A 25,110-nucleotide genomic window follows, 5' to 3' on the forward strand; every position below is an offset into this window, starting at 1 on the left:
CACAAAAAATGAGATGCCTGTGATCCCTGTAAGGAAGCTGTTAAAATGTATCTTTGAAGGCAGAGAGAACTCAGAGAAGCTGATGCTCTCGGCATCCAAGCTTCAGTGAGTTTAGAAGCCAATATAGAGACATGTGAGCAGGGTTAAAGACAGTGAACGTCTCAGTGACTTTACACAGACTGTGTAAATTGAAAAGTTCAAATGATCTGCTTTGATTACACTGTGAAGCCAGCAAAGTAAAGCTGTAAGACCTTCTTCACTCTTGGATTTGCTGCAGATACACTCCTGGAACACCGCATGGAAACACTGACACCTCCCTGAGGCCCTCCAGCGTTTGTGTGTAGGCTTTAACATGTGCACGCATGTGATGTTTGCAGTTGGGTGTTCACCTCAGGAAGCCGCTCTCCAAAATACAGAGACAGATGTTCTCATGCTGCAGGTGAGAAAGCTATGACAAGTTGAAATTTGCTAAATGGATCTCGTATAGCAGAGGTGCCCAAAGTACGGCCAGTGGGTCATTTTCCTTCCACAGATTGTTGTTTATCGGCCCTTGGTGTATTCTAAAAGTAAAATAAATAAATTATTATTATTAGATATTATGATATTAATTTACTTTGCAATATTTGGTTTAGATAGTTTAGCATACAGTATTGACTTACATTGAATCAGTTTTCTGCACAAAATACAGTATATAAAAGTGTTCTCTTTCATCCATTAATATTTCTTTATGCGGCCCATGGTGGAAAAAGTTTGGACACCCCTGTCATACTGGAAGTTTCATCATATTTAGTCAACCATGCAATTACATGACATGTCACTCAGTTCACAGAAAGCAACCTCATCTTGTCTGGCATGAAAAGGCGGCACCAGAGCTTGAATGGCCTGAATGGGAAGCTCTTATTACTTCCAGCTGTGGATGGAAACTATTAGTGAGTGCCGTCTCCCTGATGAGCTCTAAAGTGTGTGCTCACTCACACACATACTAGCATAGGCTGTACACACACACATATGCCCGCCTGCTCCAACTTTCAGAGCCACGCTGGAGGCTTCAACATCAGATAAAGACACGCTGTTGGTTGGAGAAAGAGAACAAGAGAGAGAGAGCGAGAGAGAGAGAAAGGCAGCAGTGCTTCCCCTCCTTCCTGCTCTTCTTCCATTCACTTCCTTGTCACTTCTGCACTGAGGAGACGCTCAGCCTGCACCCCTCTGTAAGTACTACACAACTGGAGTCACAAGAGACAGAAAAGTCCAAAGGATGACATTGTTATGTTTCTTGTTGTCGGATAGGGAAACAAATCCATGGATAATTTATAAGGATGGGTCTCATTATCACCGCACTCTCTTTTATTGGACAGTTTTACCACTTTTACTCAAACACAGTTAAGAGTTGAACAATTGAAGTGAATGATTCATATGAGGAAGTTTCTGATGTTAACCGTCAGGGCTTTGTGAGAAAGCTTAATAAGATGATGTTTACTGCATTCAATGTCATGCCTTAATGGAGATCTTTTTGGCCCAGCTGCCTCCTGAGCCTTTATAAAGACAGTTGTGGGTCAGCATGAATGAGTTTGTACTCAGGACCAGCGCTATAGAAAACCAATGGATGGTTGCACTCTTACTTACAGTACATTCCTGCGGTGCTACCTCAGATCACAACCTGTATGCAGTCATTTCTAACCTTTGGTAGCTGTTGCCAGAATCACTGTACCTGTGGACTCTCAGGTGATGTCATACTTTATCTTGTGACTTATGAGCAGAGAATGGTGGTGTAATCAGGTGTAATCACCTGCTCTGATCTGTGCATTTAAATGAGACGAAATTGATCAGACTTTGCAGCATAAAACCTGTTAGTGATCCAACTCTGAAAGAGCCTAATTGCCTCTCTTAAATGTAATGTTTTTCAGCGTAAATATCTGCTAGAAGAAGATAATGAACATTGTTATAGACTTTACATACATTGTGTACTGGGCCCATCCACTGGAGTCCAAAGTTTTTAGCTGTTTATTATTATGGCTCTAGTTTGCATTGATGTAAAACGCCATTGTATTATAGTTTCAACCAAAATATTAGAAACAAACAGCAGGTGCCATTTCAAAGCAAGTTGTGCTCCTCCTCCTGCTGCACCCCATGAGCACACCTGAATGGGATTTGCTTATTTGGGAAGGTACAAAGGTATAAAAGGATGATGGGAGGAGTGGAAAGGGAGAGTTCTCTTTTTCCTCTCCTTCTTTGTAGTTCCTTTCGGTCCCTCAGCACTGTTCAGGGTTCTGCACAACCTGCAAAATCAAGATTAAATTCCAGGTCAAAGTGTTGATGTTATAAGCAGGAAAATGCAAAGGCGAGATGTTTTTTTTTTATCACTATGCAAAGTACAATAACCTTTGTGTTGGGATGGCACCATTTACACAGAATGGTGAGGATCTGGTTAAAGATCTTTCAGCACCCAACCTCAAAAATGATATTCGGTGAACATTTGGATAAAGATACGGACACAAGAAGCAACAGTATTTTTGTGGTTTGAATAACAGTGGGACTTCTCACAAAGAAAACATTTTTAAATACTTGTTTTTTTTACCAGGAACCTTAGTGGATGCCTCATCAGGTACATGACTGACTTGTCTTGGTGGCTCTCTCTGTGATGGTTGATTTTTGAGGTACTGTACATGTTTCTTTATCCATCCATCCATTTTCTATGCCGCTTGTCCTCACTAAGGTTGCATGGGTATGCTGGAGCCTGTCCCAGCTAACTTCTGGCAAATGGCAGGAGGCACACTGGACTGTTTGGTATGCAACAGATTCACAACGATAAAGGAGGGATTACTTGTATACCTTGACAGGTGAACATAATTTGATCTAAACTTTTAAATGCACATGTCCAACCATTCAGTGTTTCAGAACTTGCACAACTTGCTATTCTCCAACAAGGAGCTGAATGTGTGACCATGTGTGTGAGCCATGAATCATGCAATACATTCTCTTCTTTGTTGCAACCTGCTGAGGACACTCTATTGCGTGTCTTTATTTGCTGCGCAACACTGCTGCAAACACATTTCCCCCATTTTAGCTTCACTCCACTGGCTGCCCATCCATCCATCCATCCATTTTCCATGCTGCTTATTCTCCTTAGGGTTGCGGGCATGCTGGAGCCTATCCCAGCTGTCTTCGGGCGAGAGGTGGGGTACATCCTGGACTGGTCGCAGTTTTCACATTCCAAAAACATGCTAGGTTAATTGGTGACTCCAAATTGTCCATAGGTATGAATGTGAGTGTGAATGGTTGTTTGTCTATATGTGCCCTGTGATTGGCTGGCGACAAGTCCAGGGTGTACCCCGCCTCTCACCTGAAGTCAGAGGATAAGTGGTATAGAAAATGTGTGGATGGATGTTTTGTATATACTTTGTTGCTTTTAGGTTTTTCGTACAGCATTTTGGTCCTTTTTAAAGTGCTTTACAAATAAAGCTGGAATGGATTGGAAATAATAAACACGGTAATAAACATTGTGATATTGATACCTTTCTGACAGTCAATCAAAAGTGAGCATTATTATCTTTGTTAAAGAGGAATGTTTGTGCAGCTGTTGCATAATATTGTGGCCTGTGAATGTGCTCATGCAATGATTGGTACTTCACGGAGGCTAATTGTTTTGATTAGGGATCGGGGATGATTCTGGTTCATACTCTAATACTTTCTCCTAAGCTTGTGAGACATTTATGTGAGACAAGAGGCTGGAGGTCAACTAGAGAGCTCTCAAGGAACATGTACATATGTAGGAAGTATTACACATTCAAGGAAGGGGAAAAAGGGATTTGCCATGGACAAGAATGTGTTGTGGCATCTGGGGCCAATGTGTCAATCACCTTTTGCATGATTACCTCATTTAGCCACCGAGTGACAGAGTGTTAGATATGCTCACAGTGGGGAGAAAGTCTGTTCATGTTGGGATATGTTATTAGGGGGGCTTGAACTCTGCAATACCATGGTTGTTGAGGATGAATGCTTCCAATATTTGGCCATGAGGAGGAAAGGCTCAGTAAATGATATCTGCCTCGAAGAGCGCAACTAAGCCAGACCGCTGAATTATTAAAAAGAGCTGAGCCCTTCACTTTTAACTTGGAAGCACATATAATACACAGACAATGTTTCTCCTAACAGAAGTCTCCTGGAAGTCTTTAGTTTATTGCTCCAGAGATTAACGCGAACCTGAGAAGGAGAAGAACGAAGACAGTTTGTGTGTGGCAGGCAACAGGCTCACTCGGCTGACGTGTGAAGCTAAGAACTAGCACATAGGACGCACGCAAACCTGCCAGCATGTTCATTTTCAAGTTTAGCACACTTTGGTGGCTTGTGTGTGTGGGTGAACTGGAAATCCTAGTTTTGATTGGGCAAGCATTTTACCATGTACGTTCAGATAAGGAATTTGGAATGTGTAAACATGCCACTTGTATAATTTGCCACGAGTAGGACAAACTATCATTCAGTCTTTATTTATTTAACAGCATGTTTGTGTGAGGTCGTGGGAGACTTCTCCCTATCAAGAGTGGCTGATGTGCTGCTAAGTAATGAGTCAGTAGAACAGAAAGATGTCCCCTCCTCTTGCTTTTACTCACGCACTTTAACACACACATATAAGGAAAGGGAGTCATGGGACAGATAAAGTTAAGTGGGGGTGTCATGGAATTACTCTCTGGGAGGTGGCGGTGATGAACTATTTTCATTCCCCTTTGGTTAACCCTCAGGCCGTAAAACAGCACCTTCTTTCAACAATAGGGCTTCTTCACAGAGTGAGGTGCCCTCGGACCGACAAGCCGGGAGCAGGGTGCCTTTTAGCAGGGCCAAATAGGTTGCTATGGTGATGGTTGTCATCTGGGAAGTCTTCTGCAGAGGCAGGGAGGGCCGGGGCTGGGAGGGAGAGGTAGAGAGCTTTTAGAGTTGTGACACGTCTGACTAGATCGACAGAGCTGGGAAGGTTTGCAGAGGTGTGAGTACTTTGGAGGTGAGTGCACTTTTTTTCTTCAGGAGAAACACATTGCATCTTGTAAGAGGATGACAGTTCTTTAGTGTTGCGAAAACCTGTCTGCAGGATGACAACACCTACTCTTGTTAACTGGGATGCTGTTGGAGTCCACTTTTAAACAACTCTGCCTGCTAGTTATTGGAAAAACAACTCAAAGACAGCCTATTTTCACATCATGCTCCAGTTTTTAAAGCGTCACTCCTGAGGCTCCCCGCCTCTGTCAAAGTGATTACCACAGCCACCTCGGATTTCCTTTGTAATGTTATAATGGGTCTGCATATGCACAATCCGCCATCGGCTTTAAATATGCAAGATGACAGCCGTGAGGATTTGTGATATTTTTCTCAAGGTGTAGGGCGGGTGTTATCAGAAAATCACAAAAAGTATTGGGACATCTCGTCATTATACCTACAGGGAGGTGTTCCCAAACTTTTTTTACAGTCACCTGAAGCCATGTACCCCCTACTCCTGCACACATGAACCTTATTATGTTAATTAATGTGAAATGTTACCGTTTCATTCATTTTATAGTAATTCCGGGTGAAAAATATGGATTTTGCATGATGATAAAATTTGACATGAGCACTGATAAATAGATAAGTTATCATCCTCCATATCTTTTATTCCACTCTCATGTTGTCATCCTTCCCTTTTTCCATTTAATTTGTATGGACTTTAAGCTTCAGCTTTTTTGTCCACTCAGGATGGCTATGGTTTAAGTCTGCATATTCATTTCATACCAAATTAATATATGATATAGCAGTATCTGTCCAAAGGTTTGTTTAACATTGATGTCTGTCATAAGTAGAACATTTTGTAACATTGTCTTATTGTTGTATGAGCAACAGGTGGTTGCTTTTGTAAATATAACATACTTGGGCTGCATGTGCATATGTGGGTGTGTTTGCTGTGATTTACCAGTGTCCCTGAATGCAGCGGCAACTTGTGTCCCAGGAGTTATGTGATGCACCTGACACCTGATGCACTAACAGCAGTTTGCTAGTTTTGATCCTGCGTGTTGAGTACGAAGTGTCCATTATCTGACTGGACTCTTTCCATGATGTCCTAACTCTAAAATAACCACGATTCCCTTCTTATATTATCTGAAATACAAAAGTACATACAACCATCAATAAAGCCTGAATTTCGAATCCACAACCAGTGCAAGGTTTTCTCAATTGGAACACCAATATAAATGAAATATTCAAGATGAAACACTCTTAATGCACAAAGTAATCATTCAGACTTACTTATTTGTTCATATGATGCCACTCTGTCTCCTTCCTGCTGCGGTCTCCTCGCACTGTGAGGCGTTCAGGCGCACTTGTAATTTTGAACATTAGGGGCCAATTGTTTTTCATTTCTATCCACGTACCCCCTATGACAATTGACGTGCCCCACATTGGGAAGCACTGGTCTATGGAATCAAACGAACATTTGTGAGATTAGAGGTCACTGAGAGGGCTCCTACAGGCTCACAATCTCTGTGTTCTGATGGGCGGGATGGGGTGTGTGATGGGCTCATAGGTTCTTCCACACCATACTCATCTAAGCATGCCTGGATTTTGCTTGGAGTTTGAGGCACATCAAGCTGGACCAAGAACTGTTCCAACATCGAATTGATAAATTAATTGAATTAGAGGTGTGTACCTCAGTACACTTTGAAGTCAATGAATGCAGGTTAAAACTTAATGGGTGGAGCATTGTTCAGTGTACCCTTGGGCAAAGCAACAGATCTCAACTTGTGACATGTTTGTCTCATAATATGAAGAGAATTTTGCCAATAAGTAGCCTTTTGTAGTGTACTAATGTACATAAAAGCGGTTGTCAGTTGCCATGGTATTGATTATTTACTCAACGGCTGTTGGGCACAATCACTCTGCAATTTGATACTGTGTATGATCAATAAGGGGTATAGTCCACCATTTCATAGTCACGAGATCCGGGTTTTTATCTCTGTTGGGCATCACTATGTGGAGTTTGCATGTTCTACTATAGATTTTGCTTTCTCCTACATGCCAAAGTGTTTACCCAAAGCCAGCTGGGATAGGCCCCACCAAAGCCGTGACCCTAGTGATGGCAAGAGGTATAGATATAATGGATATTTATTGTATGGATAGTTTATTCAATGTTATCTGTCCTAATTTCTGTTCAGCGTTCTGGGACTGTTTGTCCTGAATACACAAAGTACACAACTATTTAGTGCCTATTTACAGCCTCTTAGCTTTTCTCCATTGACAAGAAACACACAACACGCCTGCTGCTCACACTGGAGAAGCACCATACAAGGAAGTGAAATCCTCCCCTGATAAATGAGCGAATCCCCTAATAACTGCATATCATAAACTTGTAGCTGCAGGTCCTTGTATGGACTATGTGTGTGTTAGCTATGTGCAGAGGGTCTACATAGTTTATGATCCATCCTGCAGGACCTTGCACACCTCACATAATTATAGTCTGACTCACTTAATATGTTTGGATTGGTCCCCAAATCGGCACATTATTATAATCTCAACACTTTCAAATGTGGGAGTGCTTCAGTTTTACAACCATGTAAGGTCAGCTGCAGTTGCATTTTCATGCTTTGATGGTTTGATAGTCTTACCTTTCTGCCTTATTGCAACAGAGTAATTCAGTTAAAAGGAAACAGGAGTTGGAATGTGTTTATAAACTGGCAACACAATGGGCCGTGTTTGCCGTGCCATCATTTTTATAAGTCACATTTATTTCTGCCAAGGCTTCACTTGATTTTTGTATAATGATGAGAGTTAGAGAAATATGAGAAATAATTCTCATCGGTACTTCACACTGTAAGAACTAAAAATCTATTTATTTTGTCTTTTAAACAGAACTCAAGATAGCTCAGCAATTTTGAAAACATGTTGTCTTTATTTTTCTCGAGCTGCTTCTCCCTTGCATATGTCAGTCAATGCTATATAGAGATAGTATTTCCACCCTAAGCAAACATACTGTTTGTTCAGTAGTGCCACCTGATGGAGTCAATGATTAACTTTGTGCTCAGAAATGGAGAGTGAGTGAGTTTTATTTGTCTCATTGAAAGCATTGGGTCATTGTATCTGCTCAGCTCCTCACTTAGTTGTGTGGATGATTTATCGTTGACATGATTCTCTCTGTTTTTTTCCTCATAAGTGCACCATGAGGTTGTGAGTGGCATGCATCTCATTCAGTAGGCTTTCTTGACAAGTTTGGACAGTGTAATTAGTCACTGCAGGCCCATCCTTCTCAAGCAAGGCACATGTGATCACTAGAATACTTTGCAGTGAAAGTAAATTGACACTTTACATGTGCTCACAATATCAGTAGTGTGATGTATTATCTGCCTGTGATAACACATTCACTGGAATCACACGGGCGTGGTAAAGTCCACTGACCTGGTGAGTAGTTGTCAGCTTCTAATAATAGTACAGTTCCACATCTGTTAAATAGGAGATGACTTTTTTTGCCTATGAGTCAAAATGCAGATGTGTGATTTAAAAAAAAAAAAGAAAAATCCACCATTGCATGACTTCAATGTATCTCTACAGATGAATGCTTTGGTTTCCTTTGTAGAGTTTCCCAACATCTGGCTCATTGCTTGAAGCACCAGTTTCGTATAGACAGAAGCAACATTTTCCAAGTTTCTCATCTTGCATGTCCTCATTTACCCTGAGAAAACACCACAGATGCTATTTGACCGAGGTACAGATAGAAAGCAGGAAGTCTGGCTCGCCAGTACTATCTCAAGAGTCTCACTTTATCTTCAGTTGTGGCACCTGGACCTTTTATGGCTCTGTTTTTTTTTCATCCCCAAAATGGATCCAGGTGTGATAATAAACATTTCACCGTGCAGGGGTTTAACATCCTACAGCCCCTGCATCTGCTCTTGATACCGTGTCATTACAAAAGAATTCACTGCACATTCACAGCAAAACCAGACACTTGGCTGTCTTTTTTTTAAAGATATCGACTGTGTTTTTTCCTTATTAGGAAGGATTGATTCATGCTCAAGAGGGAAACGCATGCCGCGCTGGATGCTAATCCCCGGAGAAATGAAACACGGATGTTATGACATCAGCTTATTTATCACTATACTACTTGGACTTTCAGCATTGGAGCCAAATTGTATGTTCTTATTTATACTCCATTATATACATTAACCATATTTGGGCAGAAGGCTGAAAGGAAAAGTGCCAGCATGAGGTCATATACAAACAACAATATGCAATAGAAATACACATATTTTTGCTGCCTTTTTAAACCTCTCTCCTGTTACCATATGTCAGGGGTATCCAAAGTGCGGCCCAGTGACCATTTGTAGCCCACATCTTATTTTTATGGGTTTATTTTTTTGTTACAAATATGTAATCCATTTTGTCACAAATGATAATATTTTGCACACTGCTCATATTGTGTCCGGGGTCAACATCCCATTTTTTTTATTCTCCAGGTAACACGCACATGCAGGCGCCTTTTTTGCGGTTCAGTTATCAGTCCCTTACTATTTCGCTTTTTTTTTCAGAAATTAATTCATTAATAAATGACTTCTGTTTCATGGTCAGTTATTAGTCAAAACATACAAGTACAAGTGATATGTATGTGATATGTGATGTGATATGTGATGTATATTTGGCTGTATTTTTTGGCTCATTGAAATGAATGATAGGCAGCCATATTAAACTTTAAAGAAAGTAAATGCATTCTCAAAAAGTGTGCAACATACAAGTGCAAGTACAAGTGATATGCAGTATTCTGATCACTAAATGGCGGTAATGACACAAAATGTTGAGACAGTACCTGTACCAGTACGTTGAGACTGTATGGTGACTATGGGGTCTTATTTCATGTCTACGGGGCTCTAATAATGGTAAAAAATGTATTTAAAAAGTCATTAACAAATTTTCTATGCTCTAACTACAAAATGCGGTCGGGTGTGGAATCAATTAACCGCCATAAATGAGGACATTTGTGGCTGTAATGTTTTACTTCTGTCTGTGACCCACCCAGAATGGAGCCATGAACCACTTTTGGGTCTCCATCCACCTGTTGAGACTGACTCTTATACACATAAACATACTATGTCGTCATGTCATTTCAATTGACAGTGTGACAAGTTTGACTTACACTACACAAAACTTTATTGTTCTGAATTTTGTGTATCTTTTAAAGGTATGTTAAATCTGCTACTTGTCAACGAAAGCAGTCCTAGGCTATGAATTAAACAAACCTTGTGCAGACATTATTTGCTGCATATGCCAGTAAATTATTCATGTGGTCATGGGCCCTTTAGCTGCAGTTTACCAAGCGTGATGCTGGTTTAAATGAGGACCAGTGTGTTAAACACCTTGTAAAGTACTTATCTTTTAAGGAATTGTTTAGTGTCTTGTGTGCATTGTTTCCTCTCGGACAGATAATGAGTTGGCTGTGATTGTTTTGTGTAATGAAAGGACATTTTTTTCATCACTGGACAGAAATGTTATAAAAACGTCACCCAGTTCCAGCTGTTATATAACCCGGTTTATTAAAAGATGATGAGCCTGATAGAGTGACATTGTTGTCTAGAAAGAAAAACACTGGACTGGGTTGCTGTCCATTGCTTTTTTTCCCCACAGTGTTGACCACAATCCTTAAAGCCACAAATGTTCAGCTGCAAATTCCACGTGGAAAACTCATCAGTGCAAATTTCAGAAAGTAGTAGTCCTGTCCCACTTTGACTTTCTTACCAAGCTGCATAACTTACACAGGGACAGTCAAATATCCTAAAGTCCTCTTAACAACCCAGATTTTGGCTTCTATAGACTCTTTCTGTTAGATGACCTTAGTTGACCTTAGTTCAAGGACAAAGACTGAAAACGTTGGACTCCATCTGACAGAAATGTCACTATTCAGAAGCAGCACTGTGCTGCGTCTTTCAAGCGTGGGTGTCGAATGGCATTTATTATGGGGGAGACGTACGATGATGTTATACTCCAATTAATCCCAAAACAGGAGAACATAGCGTTGAATGGTCTGTTGTTAGAGGCTATTTAGTCATTGTAGATGAGAGTCCAGCTTGTTTTGGTGACGTATGGCTAGGAAGAGATGTGATTCACAGTCATTGTAGTGGGTGGAATTTTCCATGGATGATGCTAACTTTCCTTTGGAATACTAGATGGAATGGGTAATGGCACACTGTCATGTTTATATAGATGTAAAGCATGATACATGACAACTGCAGTCCTGGTTGATAGGAATAAAATATCAACCATTCCAATAGGGATAAAATCATATTCTTGATGCCATGTTGAGCATATAAAGCCAATGGACAGTGTTCCTGTGTGGTCATTTCCTGTACATCTCTAATTTGAAAGTAAAACATCTATAATATAATACCATAATGTGTGTGTGTGTATATTAGGGGTGTTATGAGAAATCTCACAAGACAAGATAATGCACGAGATTGGACGAGACAAGATTTTAACATTAATTTTAAGCAAGGTACAATTAATAAATACATATGGATAACTAACTTTTTAGTGTCACAAAAAAATGCATCTTGTGACACATGATCTTGCCACAACCTTAATATATGTGTGTGTGTGTGTTTATATACTGCATATACACATGCGCACATACACACATTTATATACATTTATTTTGTGTCATCAAGGAACATGTTCATCAACACCAGTGAACAAATATGGCCACTTGCCCTATTTATTTATTTATTTATTTGTTTGTTTATACAGGGCCCCCCCCCAATATAAAAATTATATACCCTTTAACCCAAATTTTTGGCTCATTGAAATTAATGAGGCAGCCATATTAAACTTTAAAGAAAGAAAATGAATTCTCATAAAGTGTGAATGCACGCATATACACAGGGAAGCTACCGCTACTAGTGGATGAAAAGAAGGATGAAAAAAAACATCTAAGTTAAAATGTAACTTTAGCAATGTCTTACAAAATAAGTACCACAATGCATGCTGGGAAGCTGGAAGCACTCTGCATGCCTTATGTTGGCACTGTGATTGTAGAAAGTGTTTTGTGCATAAACCGCTTTTTCATTCCACTGTGTGACAACCTCACCGAGAGTTCAGTGTTTGCTTGTGCTTGCCCAAGCAAGCTATGTATTGTCATTGATCGTGAATGTGAAAGGTTGTTTATCTGTATGTGTCCTGTAATTGGCTGGCGACCAATGCAGGGTGTACCCTGCCTCCTGGGCAAAGTCAGCTGAGATAGGCTCCACCTCACCCATGAGGACAAGCAGATGAATGGATGGATGGACATTGTTAATAGTAAAATGATCTTGAAGTTTATTCCCATAAATGTCTCAGAGTAAAAATTGCTATATTCATGTATTTCCATGATTACCCCATAAAGGCTGAAAATTCAGGATAGCCTAGTGTTTGCATGTTGTTCAAGGACAAAATTCATGCATCCATTGTGTATTACTTAGCACACAGTGACCACTGTGTCCTGGAACCACACCTCAAATAAATCTGATGATAGCATCGCTTCAGTCTGTACATATGCTCTCATGTGACAGCTATTGTATATTCTTAACTGAATAAACATGTTTTTTGTGTTTGCCTCCAGTTATTTTGGGAGCGGAATCTGACATCTGCCACACAAGGACAGATCAGACAACTCATGCAGTCACAGGTAAAATGATTATACTTGCATTACCTTTTTTTTTTTATTATATGTGTCTTTTAAAAACAATTATTACAAAAACATTATTCAGTCCATAACAAAAAAGGGAATAAAATAGTTCCCTTCATTGAGTTGAATGAGATATACGTAACAGGAAGAGCGGTATCCAAAATGATTACTGCAATCCCTTGCAGTTCTACACCACTGCAAACTACTACATGCATATTCTTCAACAAGTACCTCATTAAAAGTCATTTTTATATTGGACAAGGCAATACAGGCTCTCATGTGTGTACCCAATGTTGCGCCCGGTGAATATAATAGTTATGGTGTTTCTATGGAGCTTTCCCATGACCCCTGGCAACCACACATGGAGAGCAAAGCACCTGATTCAAATGTTTCAATCTAAAGAGTCAGACTGGCCATCGTTAGTCGGCAGTAAAAAATCACCATGGACACAGTAAAACTACAGCTCGGTGGACCGAGGTTGACATCAATGACCTCTTCCCAACCCCTTTCTGGCCTCAGCCCCACCCCTTGGCTGGAGAATGAGTGGCGGCCTGGTGAATAGGGAGTTAATGGGCTCATAATGGTCCTCTCCTGTTTTTGGGCCCCCACTCTGCACCTTCAATGAGGCCTTTCTGCACTTGTGGCGGAATGAGATGAGATGAAATGAGATGATGAAGTGGGTGGAAGTCCGCCTCCCACTGGTCTTGCTTTAAATAAATTAGGGGCCTTTTCATCTGGCAGTGTTCTTTAGCTATTGTCTGGGGAACAGTTGATCTGTTAACATGTTCTCATGACAATCCCATGGAGGGTGTTTAACAGTTAACAGGACGACATGACTGGAGCAAAGGTCATTTATTGTTTTTCTTCATGCATATTTCTCATTTCTCTTATTTATAGCGTCGTGTTGAAGAGGCTTGCTGTCCAAATGGCTTCTCCACAGAGCCTGTGGGTCCTTCTGGTCAGCACATCCTAACATCTCCAGATCTGACCCAAGAGGTGGTCATCTCTCCGGGGCTGCCTACTCCTCCCCTGAGCCCCTTCCGCTCTGCAAGAGTTGCATCTGGAGAGTTTAAGGCATGCCCTGAAATGTCACAATTGATACTAACTGGACATGTGCACCTCCATGTGGACAAATAGTGCATCACAGTCTTTAGTTCTCATAATAGACATACACAGTGCACTGGATTCGTGCATATTCCTAATTTCGATAATAAATAAAACAAATTCCAATAATTAAAAAATGCATTTTTTTGTACTCACAATTAATTGCAGATAGAAGTCTATCTTTAATGAGTGTACATTTGAAAGAAAATTTCAAAGTTTATTATATTTGTAAAGGGGGAATTCTTGATACGGCTCTTGAATTAGATCTCATTAGAGTGTACAAAGTGTGGTGCATGTACAGTACGTATTATTTAGCAGTGTGTAAACATTTTGTTTAATATAGTATATTTACAATGACATAATTTTGTATATGTATATTTGAAGGCATCAGAAGTCAATGGAAGTGGTCAAATGTCTCCAAGTTTTGGATCATACTATGGCCCCTCACATCCACATGGTAATGCTTTATTTTTTGTCATTTCATTGCCAATATGTATATAGTTTCCAAAAAACAATCCTGTCATTTTGCTATAGGTGTCATAGAAGATTGTATGACTAAAATAGTGATTGTTCTCACTCAGGGGGGCTCACCAATGGGATCCACGCTTCACCCACAAGGGAAGAAAGGCTCATCAAATTCTCAGGAATTGGTCCAGTGGATGAAACAGGGATGCCCATTGCCTCCAGATCAGTAAGACTAACAGTTTAAAAATCAACTTATTCTTCTTTTTGTTTTGTTCCTTTTGAATTGAGCGTCAGTGCTTATAAACATGCTCTAAATATTGCATTACTCAAATATCTGTTTGCCTTCTCCACCTCCCTTCTTTTTCTTATATCAGAGTGTAAACAAGCCCAAGGACTGGTACAAGAGCATGTTCAGACAAATACACAAAAAGCCAGAGGGTATGATTGTGCCGCCTCCTCCTCTCAGACAGTCTTCTCTGCCAGAATTCCCTTCAATGCAACAGAGATAATCCAGCAGACTTGTTTTTACAAATGCTGCAAGATATGATATCACCTATGTTTTTTAGCCCTGAAGATAATAGATAGTAATTGTTTTCTATGGCATCACCCAATCTGCCTAGTTTGTCACCATTGCTAGTTCTGAAATAGACAGTAGAGTTTTGTGGGAGCAACACTGAAGAAATTAAATTTTATTTTATAATGAAATATTAATATTGTACTAACAGTATGCCAGAAAATTGCCATGTCTTCTTGTGAACTGTTTGGTATACTTTTTCAGACTCTGATCTGGAAGATTCGGAGAGCTGGACCACTAGACGTGAGTGTTTCTGTCTTTTGACAAAGTTACTCATTTTTAAATAGGATGTATCTCTGAATGTTTAGAACTCAATCAGTGCCATATTTGAGTTCTGGCATGTGGCTTAATTTTCCGTAGCTGATGTCATGGTGTATTTTCGTAGTACGGTTATTGCTGGGAACATTACTGTTCCCTGATAGGGTGTCAGGTATGCCACAGGAAATTACCTAATTTCACGTATTTGTTTGAAACATTATTATTATTCACTACAAAAAATATGTACCTTTATTCATCTATGTCAGTGAATTACTGTATAGTGACAATTAAATGTTCTTCCACTAGATGGCAGAATGTACACAATTAACTTGTGTATCTACTACCTGTTGCCATTGATAGAGTTTTTGTTTAATGAGGTGCCATGAGATTTTTGTAATGTAAAATATGTGCCTTGGATCAATAAAGTTTGGGAAACACTGCTTGAGACCACAAACTTGTTCAGAATGAATCAACAAACGTGCACTCGTGTTGCCTGCAACTGCTTCAAGAGGGGACTAATCAACAATTAATTCCACACAGTCAGCAGAATTCTTATTAATTAATAGTTGATTGTAGGGTGAGCAGAAAACTCTTCAATCTGTGAAGTTAGTTAGTTAGTTATTATTATGACCATCTCTAGTTTCTACCTCAATTAAGATTATCCTTTTAATCACATTCTAACTATCATATGGATTCACAGGCCTACAGGGCTCTGAAAACACAGAGGATGAAGAAGCAGACAAACACCTCTTCAGGCTGACACCGCATGGAGCTTTGCCAGACTGGTGAGCTGATTCCCAATATCAGACTGAGCTGAGCATATGCTAACAGAGGAGACAGTCCATCGCCTGGGTCACACATCCACATTTTCCATTACTTTGTTGAGTCCATGTGAATTGGTTACTGTGACTGTAAAATTGTAAAAGATTCTATATTCTATAGCAGCGGTCTTCCATTAAATCCAAATGGTCCATAAAGGGCCATCATTGAGTCCAGATCAGGACCGAGGTGCACCATTTGGTGATGGCTGTTCTATATCAAAACATTCCGATATACTGTAATATTCTGTGACCATACATGTACTGGTTCTGAAATGTTGTGCAATATATCTGCAAGAAGGGCAAAGGTGAGATCATGTAGCAGTGGCAATGCTGTCATGACATTACCTAAACACATGCCCTGGAATAATTTCTAAACAGTTAAAATCATCTATAGTGCATATTTGCTTCCATTTATTTGGCATTTCAGCTTGGCGACAGCCTTTCCTAACATTCACACACAAATGAATGCCAGGAGTAGTAGGTGAGAACATGTGGGACGGACAAGTTGGGATTTGTTGTTACAAGCACTTACAATAAGGCAATGATTAAGTAGCTGCCCATGTTGTGAGTGTGTGTGTGTGTTCACTGGGGTCATTTGTTTCAGGAGCCAGGATGTCGGCGAGCTGTCAGACCCAGGGAATCAGCAACGTAAACCTAAGAGCATATTCGACTTTGAGCCTAGAAACGACGCCTCGTCTCTAAGCCTCAAGCAGGTAAGACATCCCGACATGTTGGAAAATAGGTGCTGTGATCATTTCGCTGTCTGCCCGACTCTCACACTCATTTGTGTTGATCAGAGTGACATTTCTCACAACATTCTAATGAGTAACTTGTGCTTATCTATGACCTTTATTCAAAACATACTGTTAACAATCAGATTGGTATACATGATCTTTGCATAGATTGTCGTCGTCTCTTATGAAACAACACTGTTCCAAATTTGGTACATGTAAAGCCTTATGTGTGCAATTATGAGCAAAAGGAATCTTTGTCGTCACGCCTCCACTGCAGCTAAGGTGTCTTGTGACCTGAATTATGGTGTTAACCTCTTGTGTTGCACAACAGCATGCTTTCTGTCCTTCTGTACTTCTCTTGACAACCAAGAGTGACCCAGAGACTACAAACTGAGCGCAGGTCGTGTCTGGTGCTCCACAGAGACATTATGGGTGGATGGCTGTGTGGGGGTATGAATGGAGTGAGGAAGAACTGAGCCTTTTATATTTTGAATTAAGAACAGATGGCAACTGTTTTAAGGAATCAAATAAACTGATCTATAAATAGATTTCAATATTCCAAGGGATGGAAATTCCTGTGTTCAGATACTGTTATTAAAGTTTGACTTTTTCTGTACTTTTATGATTCCATTACAGCAGGGAAAAGATAAGTGTGATGAAAACCATAGACCCATATATTAAAGACAGAGTCGCAGGCGTTTGGTCTTCATCTGTCCTTTGGCTTAATTTTATTTTTCTGTCTTTATAGAGTTACGCGTTTCCACAAAAACAGGCTGAGAAGCCTTCTTCTGTTGAGGTAAGCAATCTTGATGGCCTTTCTACACTCACTGTTCAATATTTCAAAATCCAGTAAACTGGATGAGTTTTTTTTGCCTTTTCATTTTGCCATTCCAACTGTGACATTATCACCCGGGCTCAGGCCAGTCTGGTCTCTGAGCTGAGTCGCTTTGAGGCTGAGTTGGACTCGGATATCCAGGGTTTGGAGAGGAGACTTTCCCAGAAGAAACAGCAGCGTCGAGGCTGGGGTGAGGTACTGAGCCCCCCCCCGAACCCCAATCCCCTTGACTCTCTCAGTTGGAGCATCCATTTCAATCCCCAGAGCACAACCACCCTTCCAGTCAAGACTTTATGAGCCACTGCTTGCTACCTTTCATATGTTTGCTGTGTTGTTTGACCTGGATGACAGCTACAGAATGACCTGCCTGTTTTGCATGTTGATTCACGTGTTCAATCATCTGCCTGCAAACCCTCCCACCCCAAACCCTTATGCATCCACCATGCCTGCCATAATCAAATGCACCCATAGCCACAGATTCTCTGGATAGGATCCATTCAATGTGTTGATACACTTCCTGTTTCTGAACCTACCTTGAATATATATCAAGAGTGATCAGATTATGAGTGGACGTGTTTGTTGGCCAATGAGCGTAGGACTGAGAGGATGTCCAACTCCTCTGGGCGTGGTCAGCGCCACCACTGTCTTGTCTGCATTGTTGAGAGAGAATGCTGGAGACAGTGGAGGAGGCATCTGATAAAAGTTCACTCTTCTTCCAGGAGACCAGGACCAGGGACGCAGTGACTACTGCAAAGACAGGAACTACAAATTACAGGTCTGTGAGCACATTATGAGACTTAGTGAGTTAAAAATATAATTTCTTTAGACAGACTCTCAAATAACTTTTTATGGAAAGTACTACATACTGTATCTGTAAATACCTGATGAGTTTTTGCTGTTAGATATTCATGCATTTCAACCTTTTTGAATAATGAATGTCTTTGTCAGATTTACTTTCCATAAGCTGAAACATTTAGTTGAATGCTTATAGGATGTATTTGTCCTTATTGATTCTGCATGTGAACCAAAGTAGCAGATTTATCAGCAATCAGACAATCAGCGTGTATTACATTCTTGTAAGCTGCAGCTAAGTTTGTTGAGTCGGGTTCACAGGGATTGGCCTTTTTTAGGCTTGGTGAGTTCAGGGGCATTATTTAAAGAAGCTGTTGCTAAGGATGTGTGGAATTACAAGATAGAGTGACAAAAAGTGGTCTGTTTTTACTGCGTCCTGTCACACACACATGTTTAACTATGGGTTGAAGCTGCAAACACTAAGCAGTTTGTTTGTGCAGAGCAGTTTAGTAATACGTTGTCCTTCAAACTTCACCTATAAACGTGCGCTTGAAAAGACTAATATTAAATGAGGATGCTCCATATCACTGAAATTGATAAAAAAAATAATGTTTAAGAAAGTCAGTGAGCAGAAAACTGGACATTGTTCTGTTTCCCTTGATGTTTTGATGATTATTATAAGTCATATGTAACGTAACATAGCTTCTTTACATGGAAGTACTCTACAAAGTGCTGTTAATTAATATTTAATGTCTTTTATTTCCACTTTAGCAGTTCACCAGTGTCAAAGCAACCCATCCATCACTCTGTTGGCACCACATCAGTCTTCACTCCTACATTTGGTAAATAATGTTCTTCTTTCGTGCAACTCAAAAAACACAATTTGTTCTGTAAACTCGGGAAGCACTCACAGCCAGTTTGTCCCATATTGTGACTTTACATTTTTTGGCTCAATCTTTGGCATTTTGTAGAACTTGCTGGAAACTTAGCCTGTATTTTTTCCAATGTACCATTTTTTGTGGCGTTATCTGTACAAATGCTGAAAAGTCCTATCTCGCATTGTTAACGAATCCTTTTTTGACAGTTACTATGGTACCCATTATGTCATTGTATGGTCATATCACCTCGTACTTCGATATGTGACAAAAATAAATAAATAAATAAAATACAGTAAAAAAAATTTTTTATTATATTAGGAAAGCAGGAAGTGAACAAATGTAGCAGTTACTGATTGTAAAAGTACCAGATGTAGGGGTAGGATTTAATAGGCTTTGCTTCTTCCTACTCCTTTTGGACATGTGGAACTGTGAACTGATTATGTTACTCAATTGTAATCTGATGCATGTTCAAATGAAATAAAACCATTACCATTTAAAAAAATCCTGGATCTAGATGGTTATCCAAATAACCCCCCAAAATTAATCAGTTCTTCTATATCCAATTTCCAACAATTTCTGAAAATGTTATAAAAAATAATTCACAACTTTTCAAGTTATTTGGACACAAACAAACAGATGAACACGGGCAAAATCATAACCTCTGCGCTTGGCAGAGGTAATAATTCAGTTTTTTTTATGCCTGTCCTTCAGTTTGCTGTCAAAAACAAATGTGCCTCTCATTACAGGACTTTACAGTCATAATGAATATCTAAAAAATGTCTAGTCACTTAATATGCAAGCCCATAATGTACTTTTGATGCCTCTTTTATCTGTAACTCAGACTTTTCAGTTTTTAAGGGAGTTTTGTTTAAAAAAAAGCTGCTGAACAGTGTAGTGAATGGGTGTGGAGGACATCTAGATAAAAGGAAGAGGACAGACTCGGGAAATACTTGTTTGATTTTAGCTTTGGGTAGGACAGCATTCTCTTTACATGGAATGACAGGTTTAAGCCTTTTTGCCAATCTGACCTTGTTTACATAAAGGATAAAAAAAAGTACATATCCCAGTTTATGATCACTTTGCTCAATTGTAGATCGACTTCCTGCTGCTAATGACACAATGGAGCGTTCACCTAAGAAAGAAGAAAAGAAGGTAAGGTTTTGTCATTATTATCCTATCCTATTACATTTGACTATAGTATACTTTTGTCATTTGTTTTCAGATGAAAGCGGCACGGGCCAAATTCAATTTCCAGGCTCAGTCACAAAAGTGAGAAACCACTGTGATCTGATTTCATAGCTGCACACATAACTGGTAGACAGTTGCGTACGACGACAGTATTAGATATATACTTCTTCAGTAAATGGGTTGTGTAACTTCATGGGATTGCCACTTGTTGTGTTTATTTCTCACACAGGGAGCTCACACTACATAGGGGCGACATTGTTTACATCCACAGACAAGTAGATGATAACTGGTTTGAAGGAGAACATCATGGCAGAGCGGGCATCTTTCCTACCACCTATGTGGAGGTAAACGTTTTTATCACATCCCTGAGTTACTTCCCTTATTACTTTCTTTGTTATAATTGTTGTGCTCTTTTCCCGTCACAGATTCTGCCTCCATCTGAGAAGCCGACGCCCATAAAAACACCCAGTGTACAGGTTCTAGACTATGGTGAAGCAGTAGCACTGTATAATTTCAATGCCGACCTTCCAGTTGAACTTCCTTTTCGGAAAGTGAGTATACATTCATGCATACACACTTATAATTTACACTATTAGAATATACAGACTCGAATTTTGTGGCACAGCCCAGAGTGGCGGAGCGTGGCGCCGCACACGGGTAATATCATCCAGGGCACCATTGTTCCAATCCAGCAAATTTGGTAATTTGGTAGACTGGGCTGCACCGAGATGGCCGTACTATAATTGCACCAGGGGGAGGTGTCCACATTTGTGACAGTGAAAATTTTGTGACAAAAGATTGACAACTCCAACCTGGTCTATTCTTGGCACAGGCAAAGCGCACCCTGGGCAGTGGTAAATTGGCTGACAGGTAGCTCAGTGCACACACGTCACCAAAACCTCACTGGCAGGTTGTGTGTGAGTGTCAGGTGCATTTCGATGCAATAAACAATCACAGCAACCATTATTTAATCTAACAAGCAGAACCAACATGCACATTTTTGTATTAATCACCCTATCACATCTAATGTCAGATCAAAGACGTCACTGATAATGGGAACTCAATCTGACGGCAGCTGAAGGTAACTAATGTGTTGACATTTTTCAACCAACCACAAATAGCCGAAGTATGTATTCTCATGGGTTTTTCTCATGTCATGAATGTCATTCAAAGAGAAAAAGAGAGACGCTCGTTGAATAAATGTAAGTTAGTCGGTGTCTTAAGATATGCCTTTATTCGTCCCTCGGTGGGGAAATTTGCAGTCTTCAGGATTTATCTGTGATTGCCCATATTTCTCTGTTTTAATCTTTATCAGGGTCGATTCTAGGCATGCACATATGGGGGGGACAGTCAGAAATGTTAGATGTTACAAGCACTTTTTTTTTGTTTTGTTCCCACCATTGGTTGTTAGCTGTGTGTCCAGCCCTCAACCTGATGTCCAGTCCAGTGGGAGCCCAATGAGAGGCATTCATTTGATTGTTTAAGATTAAACTCGGCTGTGTTAAACCCTCTCACGCCTTCTCTCCTCCCTCTTTGCCACGCTCACCTAAGAAAGAAGAAAAGAAGGCATCTCCGCACCACGCTGCACAGGACTGTGCCTCTCACAAAAATTGCAAAGTGGGCCTGCCTGCGTTTGGTCTATGAAAATAGAGCCCTTTGTTTATATGAAATCTTGCATTAGACAACACACAATGGGTGCATCTTTGGACGGAATACGCCATCACATGTGTACATGATATGGCTGCTAAGCTAGATGTGTCATCTAAGAGTCACAAATCGTGAGGTTTTGTTATTACAGTTTGAGTTATGTCATCAAATAAATAAATGGACAACCCCTCCATAATCATAATGGGTCCAATTAGGAAAAAAGCAACACTTTTGACCCAGTTATGAATGTACTATATAGTCATTAAGTACAGTATTGCTAAAACAAAATCAATCAGTCAATTGCACTTTATTTATACAGCACCTTTTATACATATAAAATGCAACGCAGGGATTTAAAAAGTTAATAAGACACAGACATACACACAAACACATTTACCGTGCACCGTTACATAATAAGGAATTTGTCAGCTAATTCTAATTAACTACAGAAAATGTAATAAGTAAGTTTCCTTCATTCTGTTCCTTAGGGAGAAGTAATAAGTATAACCAGATGTGTCGATGACAAGTGGCTGGAGGGGAGGATCTCAGGGACCAACCGGAGTGGCATCTTCCCTGCCAGCTATGTTCAGGTCAACAAGATGCCTCGCACCAAATGCTCCATGCATGACTACTCAACAGGCCCAGTGTCTCCTCTGTCCCCTGGACCGCAGAGTCCAGGACGTCCACTCCACGCACCATATCTGCAGACACCTTTGTCCCCTTTCAGCCCCACATGCATCAGCCCCAGACCAGATCACTCCCCCCTGAAGTCTTCTTCACCTCTACCTTCCGGTGTTGCTTTACAGTCACACTCTCTAGCCCCACCTAAAGAAACAGCCAATCAATGGTCTCCCGGTTCCTCCAAACCTTCTTCACCTGCCAACCACTCTGTGTCACCTTCTGCTCAGTCACCAGCATCTGCACACGGCACAGGACAGCCTACAGTGACTACTTCCAGATACAATGATCCATCACAGGTCTGCCGTCGCTGCCTCCTGTGCAAACTTACTGCATGCCCACACCTGTTGACTGGGATGCTTTTCATTTCTGTTATCATGGTGCCTGACAGCAGATATTCATTCTTCTTTCTAGGGTGCTCTATTCAATCCCCGTGCCAACTCGCTCCCACCTTCACAAGTGCCAAACAATGATAATTCCACAATGATGCAACAACAACTGTAATGTTACATTTTAGCTGAATTTCACAAAGTCTTGTAGCTATGGTGTGTTTTGTAATTTCCACATCTTTCCTTTCAGGTATAAAGCTGTGTATAACTACAAACCACAGAATGTAGATGAGTTGGAGCTCAAGGAAGGCGACATTGTACAAGTAATGGAGAAATGTGATGATGGCTGGTTTGTAGGTGAGCAAAACATTTCCATATAATTCATAAATGTCTAATACAATACAGAGAACATATGGTTGGCAAAGAAGAAATCAGAAATATTGCACAACATATTGATGCTCTTTTAATTTGTTTTTTTATAATGGTGTGAATTATTAATCAGAACGTATTCAGGGCCTTTATTAAAGTAAGTGAGGTTGATCCTTCCATCCATTTTTTTCCCTCATATCCTACTTATCCAGGTCAGTCTCAGTCAGGAAGCCCATAAAACATTGACAAGCATGAAACATTGGAGTAGTGAGACAATGTAAAACATTTTAGGTTTTGCATCATTCAATGGCACAGTGTAGTTTAAGCAAGTACATGGTATTTTGTTCTTCCGTTGTGTAATACACTTTGTCCTTATTCAACAGGTACGTCAAAAAGGACTCATGCTTTTGGGACTTTTCCTGGGAATTATGTGTCACCGGTTTGACTTCTTGTTTGACCACATTCACCTGGACATCCACAAGCACTCAACAACTCGAGGGAATATTTGTTGTTGCACACCTAAAGCAGACATGCATGATCACTACTAAGAGATGTCCTCACCTTCCTGCATGAGTGCATGTGTGTGTTGCACTGTCTTATTGGTGTTTCCACACTCGCGCACCATTATCATAAGAAAGACTGGATGCTGAAGACTCTGCTTTGAATACAAAAACATCTTATTTTGTTCCACTGCTCTATGCGCCTATGCCAAATTGATATTTTTCCATAGTTTAGGACTGCTCATATGTCCTGTATTCAGCGTTCAGCCAGCACTGTGACAACACAAACCACTGAGTTGTGAATTTGAAATAATTTGCTGACTCAATTGATTAACATTTCCATAAAATGTGTGTCTCAGATTATCTTTCAGAGCTTTGAAGACATTTGAAGAAACTACATGACACTCCGTAGATATTACATCAACCGTTATAGGTTTCTATCTTTCTACAAAGTTATTCAGACACTGGTTTCTTGCTATTTGTTGTTAAATGTCTATAGTTATTGTCCTACCGTAACCATACATATTGTCTCACCATTTTACTCTACATGCTGTGAAAAAATAAAAAAGACAAAACATGTTTTTTGTGCTGACATAAGTTTCTCTCATCAAATAATAATAATTTTATAATAGATTAAACATCTGTTAAGTAGACAAATCTGTTAAGGATATACCTATTTTATTCTTGTCTTGTCCTAAAAACTTTATTACTTTCTTTTTGCAAAAATCATCATTCTGAGTGTAAGCTTCGCTAAGCATAGTATAAACCTTTGAAATGAAGGTCTATTTTATATAACAAAGATTGTTGTGTAAATCATGTTCTCCCCAGGTGATTGTACAGTGTAACCTTTTGTCAAAATTGCAAACCTTAATATATGTGCCTATGAAATATTGGATTTTACAGCATGTATGGTATGTTTTTTTAAACTGTTAATTAAACATTGCAGTATTGTAGAAAGAATCCAGTGTTATTCTCTATGTTAAGTATGCACAGGCACTCAAAATGATCATCAACAGAATTGAAACAACATTTTGCAAGATTATGTTTCTTGTTTGGAGAAAAGCTCCAAACAAGAATGAGAAAAGATAATATCAACATGTGGATTCAGCCACCACTTCCACTGGACATTGTTGGAAATGAGAACAGGTCCACCTCTGACTGCAACTTTATAAGACGATTTAAGCTTAGGGAGTAATAGAGGAGTATTAAGAATGTTTCCACAATATAGTCACTGAAATAATCATGTCAGGATGATTCAGCGTCCTCTTTTGAGATGTGCGTCA

The 25,110-nt window shown here is 39.9% G+C and overlaps 1 protein-coding gene across 2 annotated transcripts; it reads left to right on the forward strand.

The window, feature by feature from the left end:
* The first annotated feature begins 23 nt into the window (after window positions 1-23).
* On the forward strand, window positions 24-24,406 carry sorbs3 (sorbin and SH3 domain containing 3). Of its 2 annotated transcripts, XM_078789782.1 has the most exons (24): window positions 24-105; window positions 278-439; window positions 823-929; window positions 1,033-1,208; window positions 12,590-12,655; window positions 13,553-13,729; window positions 14,144-14,216; window positions 14,341-14,450; window positions 14,599-14,662; window positions 15,003-15,041; window positions 15,757-15,841; window positions 16,482-16,590; window positions 17,360-17,407; window positions 17,531-17,641; window positions 18,166-18,221; window positions 19,010-19,080; window positions 20,210-20,268; window positions 20,339-20,385; window positions 20,534-20,648; window positions 20,730-20,855; window positions 22,440-22,928; window positions 23,044-23,129; window positions 23,209-23,315; window positions 23,711-24,406. In XM_078789782.1, exons 3-24 carry the CDS (start codon window positions 887-889, stop codon window positions 23,770-23,772), a joined length of 2,319 nt encoding a protein of 772 aa, XP_078645908.1. In that variant the 5' UTR covers window positions 24-105; window positions 278-439; window positions 823-886; the 3' UTR covers window positions 23,773-24,406. The 2 variants fall into 2 exon arrangements, with proteins under 2 accessions (XP_078645908.1, XP_078645907.1); XM_078789781.1 differs by lacking the exons at window positions 24-105; window positions 278-439; window positions 823-929; ... (1 more) ...; window positions 12,590-12,655; window positions 13,553-13,729 and having other exon boundaries at window positions 14,102-14,216; window positions 19,013-19,080.
* Window positions 24,407-25,110: the final 704 nt, after the last annotated feature.

The sequence above is a fragment of the Doryrhamphus excisus genome, linkage group LG3 (assembly GCF_037039965.1).
Source record: "Doryrhamphus excisus strain RoL-2023G ecotype Guam linkage group LG3, RoL_Dexc_Guam_v1.1, whole genome shotgun sequence".
In the NCBI taxonomy this organism is placed as follows: domain Eukaryota; kingdom Metazoa; phylum Chordata; class Actinopteri; order Syngnathiformes; family Syngnathidae; genus Doryrhamphus; species Doryrhamphus excisus.